Raw genomic sequence first — 7362 nt, 5'->3', positions numbered from 1 at the left:
TCCGGCTTTCCTGGCGGCCTGCAGAGCTGAGGCCGGGCGCCCAGGGATCATGGCGCTGCGCGCGGCAGTGTTCGACCTGGACGGGGTGCTGGCGTCGCCTTCCCTCGCCGGCGCCCTGGGCCGTGCCGAGGAGACCCTGGCGCTGCGGAGGTAAGCGCCGCTGGCCCTGCGTGGGAGCCCACTCCTGCCCGGCTCCCGCGGGTTCTTCCTGCGGGGGGAGGACTTGCCCTAAGGGTTAACATTTTGGAAGTTCCAAGACTTGTTTATATTGCTTTAGAGAGAAAAAAACAAACACGAAAGAGCTTAAAATAATTACCCAACCTTTAAAACACCAGGGTTTATACATTAATCGCATTTTAATAACCTGTAATCTTTTAAATGCAAAGTCTAAAACGTTGCTAACTCCAAGAGTGTCCTTTCTTTTGGACGGTTTCCTAAATGGAGGAAATCACTGCCTCCTGCCTGAGCCTTGACTTAGAAAGGGGAAGAATTGGGACCTTGAAGGTTTTGTCCCCATTAACCCAATGGGGAGAGGGGTTTTACTCTGCAGTTAGGTCTTGGAACCTCACAGGGGCAAAACGCCCGTGCTAAAGGGTCCCGCCGAGTTGACATGGCCTCCAAGACTGTGAGGTTTTTTGTTTGTTTGTTTGTTTGTTTTGGAACAAATTATTTCTCGAAATGGAATTTCATTTAAAGAGACCTGCTGAGGTCTCCAATAGAAAAAAAATATGTGCACCTCCACGAACCTTCCTTGTCCAGAGACCAAAAACACTGGATGATGTCTGGCTACCATGACTGAACCTATTGATGCAACTGCAAAGTCAGTAGTTCAAACCCACCTTGGGAGAAAAATGAGACTATCTGCTTTTGTGAAGATTTATATCCTTGGAGCCATATATTCACTGTCACCTGCCCTATAGGACAGGGTAAAACTGGCCCAGTGGGTTTCCCAGACTGTAACTCTTTAGAATAGTAGAAAAGCCTGTCTCAGCCCACAGAGTGGTTGGTAGTTTCAAAGTGTTGACGTTGAGGTTAGGAGACCAGAATGTAGCCACAGTGCCACCAAGGCTCCTCGGGACCATGTTTGAGGTGCAGTCGGTTGAACGGGGTATTCCGGCAGTGGGTTAGTTCCATAGAAAAATCCTGGTTAAAAGGGGAAAATGCGGAAAAGAATTGCAAACTTCACATGAACGTTATGGATCCATGAAGAATGGTTGAACTCCTGAAATTATTGCCCTGAAAAAATCTTTAAACTTTGAAACAAAAGCACCTCTGGAGTCTTCTTATAACTGAACAACAGTTCAGTTTCACTGATAAAATAATGCTCTTTGAATAATATATATATAGGGTCAAATTCTCAACAGCACCTGGAAACATTAGCTGGGAAGCCGTGAGTTTATGTTGATGAGGGAGGCATAACTCAGCAAAAGTCTGCACTTGTTGGAGAAGAATGTAGCCCACCGCTACCAGGTCCACATTCTGTCTCACAGCCATGCTATAGAGCATTTCTGAGCCTGGACAGCTTTCCAAGAGCCCAAAGCCTCATCTTTCTCCCAGGGAGCTGCTGGTGATTTTAACATGTGATAAGCAGTCTAACCATTACTTATCTGTCAGTTTGTTATACTGTGGTGGTTTGTGTGTTGCTGTGATGCTGGAAGCGATGTCTCGGGTGTTTTATATGCCTACAGGATCTCCCAAAGGGAGCAGGTTTCAGGGGCGCTTCAGACTAAGAACGGATAGCAAGGAAGGACTTGGCTCTCCACTTCAGAAGAAGGAGCCACATGAACACCTTCGTTTGGAACATGGTAAACCGTAGTTGCATAGTTTGGAACATCGTCTGATACGGAAAGAAAACCTGCCTCGTGAGGGAAAGCTGAACACAGTTGGAGATAGGCCCCTCAGGTCCCAGGGCACTCACATTGTTCCTGAGGAGAAGCTGCTCTCTTGGAGTGAAGTCCACCATGGAGACCTGCATTAGTTAGAACCTATGGGAGTGGAGCCTCTGGTATCTTCTTTTGCTTATGGGACATGACTCAAGCTGAGGAGAAGCAGGTGCAAAGATCTGCTACTAATCTGAACTTGGAGGCACAAAAAGTATGAATCTAGGAAGATGGAAGGTCTCAAAAATGAACCGGATCACAACGATTCGAATAGTAGGCATGAGTGAGCTGAAATGGACTTGTATTGCCTATTTTGAGTCAGAAAATCATATGATTTAATATGGAATATCACAATCAAGAGGAATGGCATGGCATTCATTGTCAAAAAGACGTGGCGACATCAATCATGAACAATTCTATGAACAAAATATCGAATGCTGCAGAAAGCATTAAAGATGATGGGGAAAATGTACAGAGCCACTGCAGCAAGAAGAACAGGTCAACATCCAACCATTCGAAGAGACAGCACATGCTCAAAAATGGATGGTACTCAACGAAGTCTGAGTTGCAATCAAGACATTAGCAAAAAACAAGGCTCCAGCAATTAATAGATGAGCCAATGGAAATGCTTCAACCACTGAAGCATCACTCGCTCATCTATGCCAAGAAATTTGGAAGACAAATACCTGGCCAACCAACTGGAGGAAATAGATGTCTGTGCCTATTCCTAAGAAGTGTGACCCAAGAACTAGTAAGGCAGATAATGTCTGCCACCATGTTGATGCTAACTCATGGTGACTAAACAGGATGAAACCTTGCCCATTTCTGGGTCACGCTTATGATTGCTAGCAAGTTCAAATCTATTACTCTAGCTACTGTGTCAACTCATTCCATGGAGGGTCTGTCTGACCCTCACTTTCTCTCTGTCTCACCAAGCACAATGTCCTCTTCGAGCCTTCGATACTCAGGATGATGGGTCCAAAATACGTGAGTTTGACAGTGTTTTGTTGTGATTCCTAAAGCTGGTTACTTTTAGAAAATAGATTAGCAGGCTGTTCTTCCTAATCTGTCATAGTCTGAAACCTGTCCACCCTGGGTGACCTGGCTCGTACTCGAAAGAGTGGTGGCATAGTTTGGAGCATCACAGCACCATGTGAGCCACCGCAGTGTGACACACTGATAGACAGGTGGTAGAAACTGGTAAGAGGGAAGACGAGAACTGCCAATAAGTTCTGGTCGTTTGGGAGCTTGGAGGCATGGTAGTGTGGAAGGATACTGATGCTTGGCCACCGTGGAGATGAAGGAAGTTGGAACCAAAGAGAAGATGTTCTTGGGCCAAGAAGATGAACCTCGTCTGCTGGGCCCAGGTGAGGACTAAAGGACACCTGTATGTCTAGTGCTAACCTCATGAAAAGAGGCAGGGGGAGGATCTTGAAGGTCTCTAAGCGGGTGCAGGTGGTCCACGTGGCTGGAATGAAAACCAGAAGTGAGGGCATTGCTAAATGAAGGTGGACCAAGAAAATATAGTCTTTTCTGTTGTTATACAGGGGAGGGAAAGAGAAACTCCACTGTGGTTTGTGATCATCCAGACCAGTGTTCACAGAGGGCAAAAGTGTTGGAAATGGTTATTACCTTTGGTCAGAGATTGATGGAAGCTGGAGTTATAGGGCAGTTTCCTAAGAAACAAATCTGATTTTAGGCAGTAGTGTGTTAGTCCGAGTTGACCAGAGAAACAAATCCATAGACACTCATATGTGTATAAGAAAGAGCTTTATATAAAAGAGCAATTTTATATTGAGCAAACGTCCCAGCCCAGTCCAGATCAAGTCCATAAGTCCTATATTAGCCCGTATGTTCAATACTACTCCATAAATTCCTCTTTAGACTCATGCAGCACATGCAATGATGCTGAATGCAAGAAGATCATAGGCCAGGGGGTAAAAGGTCTTGTGGATCCAGTGGTAGTGGAAGCATCTCAATGCTGGTACAGGCCTCCACAAGTCTCTTCCAGCTCTCTGAGTATCAGGAAAGGGAAGGCAGAGAGAGTGGATCTGGCCTCCAGGGAACTATTTATCTCCATTGTGCTTCCAAATGAGGTCATCAGCTGCAACCTGACTGACAGGCTGGACTTCATCCCTTTGCTCAAGTTGACAGGAGATTATGTAACTGGCACAAGTACGTATTACGTACTTTATACCAACTGAGACAGCTTCATTATAGTGGGTCTAGTTAGCTGCCATCAAGTCACCTCCAATTATGGTGACCTTATTGCCATCAAGTCAATCAACCCTAGAAGACATAATAGATCCACCTTTTGGAGTTTCTGAGACTGCATATATTTACAAGTGTAGAAAGCCTCATCCTCTCCCATGGAGCAGCTGGTGGTTTGAACTGCTGACTTTGCTGTTCGCAGTGCAATGGGTAACTGACTGTGCCACTCAGACTCTTTGACCTCATATGTATCAAAAGAAAAATTGTACCCCAGAAAGTTTTCAGTGTAGATCACTAGACCTTTCTTCCAATTGCCTCTGAACCTCAAGTCAAAATGTGGGGAAGAGAGCATATATGTTTCTTAGGATATGTTTTCATTTCTCTTGATGGTTAAATAGGGAGGAACAACCTTCCATGGCACCTTTCAGGGCACACATGTGGCATCATTGAAGATATGAATGCTACAGCAAAGTGTGGTGAAGAGAGTAGATGGTGTCCAGCTATCAGAAACAATCTTGTCTAAATACACAGCCATCAAAGTGAGACATCAACTAAGTCTGCATGGAATAATCACACCAGCCTGTGTGATCCAAGGTTGATAAAGAATGAAATCCAAATCCAAAGGATAAAATTATATCAGAGCTTAAATTGTGAACACTTGGTTGGAAGAAGGCTATGGTTGACAGGGGAGCTCCAAATCAATTTGCAGGGTCCAGACAAGGAGTTAAGCTTCCAGTGAATTCCCTGTGAGATTCCATCATTGAGAGATGTGAACCGTCTTGCTAGCAGACAGAGAGCATTGTCAACTCAATTATGGCAGGTAAAGTTAGGTCAAAATATAATACCTTATCATTTAATCTCTCTTTTCATCCATTTTAAAATTGCTTCATTACAAAAAGGGTGGGTGAGAATACATGCACATGAAGCTTCTGCTGAGTCTCCTCTGGCCACAGCCCAGGAGTGTGAATTGCTTTGCTGTGGTGCAGTGTGCCATGAGAAGGAGATTGTTGCAGAACCTGTTTGGTTAAAGTCTAACACCTTATCCTTTCATTGCCCTTTTGACCCATTTTTATTTGTTCTCATTTTTAATATTTCCTGCTTTCTTTCATATTGAGGTTTTTCTCTGACCTACTTTGTTATTGTTGTTGGTTCTTTTGTTTTTGGTATGTTTTCCACTATATGAAATTCTGGATAGGTACATGCATAGAAACAATAACTATATTAAAGACTTACTGGAGCTAATAACAATGAGTACAAGAAGGAAGAAAATGTTCTAAAACTGATTTTAGTAATGATTGTACAACTCTTTTTAACATGACTGAACTATTAAAGTGTATGATATGTGAACTATATGGCAATAAAACCATTTAAAAAAATCCTCTGGTTATTGAAAGGTGGATGATGGGTCAACATGATAATGCAGCAGGAGGAAATAAAAAAGAAAAAGAGCAAAGAAGAAGAAAGTAAAAGAAGTTTTATATATATATATATACACACACACACATATATAAATGTAGATAATGCATGTGCATAAATATAGATATGTATATATGTAAATATATAAAGATAGGTGTATTTGTCTATGTGTGTATGTATATGCAAATACAAGGAAGTAGATGGACTTTGGGCCTCTACGTAAATCTTACCTCAGTACCAGAATGGTTTGTTCTAATAATGTGGCACTGTATGTTACTCACCTTTCTGACATGATCACTGAAGACAAAATTAGAACATAAGCACATGTGGTGAAGAAAATTGATGGTCCCCGGCTATTAAAAGATATAGTATCTGGGGTCTTAAAGGTTTCAAGGGAAACAAGCGGCCATTATCAGGGAAGCAACAAAGCCCACATGTAAGAAGCACACCAGCCTGTGTGATCACGAGGTATTGATGGGAATAGGTATCAGAAGTTCAAAAACAAGCAATCAAATTAATGTCAAGGCGGGTAGACAAAGTGGAGACCCAAAACTGACCTGCAAGATAATTGGGCAGTCCCACACATAAGGGCCACATGAAAGGGTTGATAAATCTAGGGAGCTGTATAGCACCGATGAAACACATAACTATCCTCCAGTTCTTTAATTATTTCCTCCCCTTACTATTATGGTCTTTGTTTTACCTCATTAATCTTGTTAGGCCTGCCTATGTTCATTTCCATAATTAAGATCGGTGGATGCATGAAAGCCAAGATAGATAACCCTTCAGAAACAGTAACAGGAGCAATGATTTCCTGAGGGTATGAGAGGTGGGGGGTGGGGTAGAGGGGGCTGATAATAATGATGACTGTATTACCCCACTCGAGGGGAATGAATAACAGAATTGCAGGTGAATGGATACACTGGGTGGTGTAAGATATGTCAATAATAATAATAATAATTACGTAATAAGGGTTCCCTGGGGGCTAGGGTGCGACTGGGAGGGGATCAAGGGGAGCTGATGTCAAAGAGTTCAAGAAGAAAGTGTTTTGAAACTGATGGTGGTAGCAATTGTAAAATTATGCTTGACCTATCTGAATTATGGATTGTTTATATTTATAAGAGCTCCCAATAAAAGAGTTAATAATAATAAAACCTCTGGAGACCCAGCATCTTTCATAATTCATCTGGCAGGAAACCTGAGCTGGGCTGGACTTAGTTGAACACGGATGACCTGATGTCCCCGAGGACCAAATGAACTAGAGGCTACTGGTCTTCACTGTCTTTTGCCATCCATTGTAACGATGCACGTGCTTCCTTACAGGAATGTTAATGAGTTAACAGTGCTTCTCCACCACTGCTGAAAGTATTGTGTAACTTAGGGTCCAGTGGTTTTATCTTACCATAATCTGTAAGCTTGAACAATTTGTAACATCTACTTCAGAGTCTCCGGAGAAGAGATGGTCAGCTGTAGTTTGCTTATATGGATTTTCAGAAACATCTACGTAAGAGGGGGCTTCAAAAAGTGCATGAAAAAATCCTGATTTTTTTTTCCTTCCATTATTTTGTAGTTCTTCTTTTTCCATGCACGCTTTGAAGCTTGCAAGCAGGTAGGTAGAGGGACGCTGTTTATTGGAAGGCTCCATATGTTGCTCTAGTTGTTTGTTCTTGCTCAGACCTAATTTGAACTGGATATTTTTTCCTGTCAGCTTATACATGCCTTACTCTTTGTAACCACTTCAATGTATCCCACAATATGGAAGCAGCATACTTATTTAAACGGTTTTTTGTTAGGTTTCTGGAGTGATAACACCTTGGTTCTTTGCTTTGCACGCTGAAAGAATTCATGCCGAAGC

General features: G+C 42.7%; 1 protein-coding gene across 1 annotated transcript in view; it reads left to right on the top strand.

Annotated features, from left to right (window-relative positions):
• The first annotated feature begins 34 nt into the window (after positions 1-34).
• EPHX2 (epoxide hydrolase 2) overlaps positions 35-7362 on the top strand; it is an 81049-nt gene continuing 73721 nt past the window's right edge. Inside the window, exon 1 of the mRNA XM_045286708.1 lies at positions 35-150. Within this exon, the coding sequence (XP_045142643.1) occupies positions 50-150 (101 nt within the window). The 5' untranslated portion in view covers positions 35-49. The remainder of the gene's footprint in view (positions 151-7362) is intronic.

Source organism: Echinops telfairi, unplaced genomic scaffold (genome assembly GCF_000313985.2).
Source record: "Echinops telfairi isolate 266 unplaced genomic scaffold, ASM31398v2 ScPeMD7_9;HRSCAF=40, whole genome shotgun sequence".
NCBI lineage: Eukaryota > Metazoa > Chordata > Mammalia > Afrosoricida > Tenrecidae > Echinops > Echinops telfairi.
This window is presented reverse-complemented; position numbering and strand designations above follow the sequence as displayed.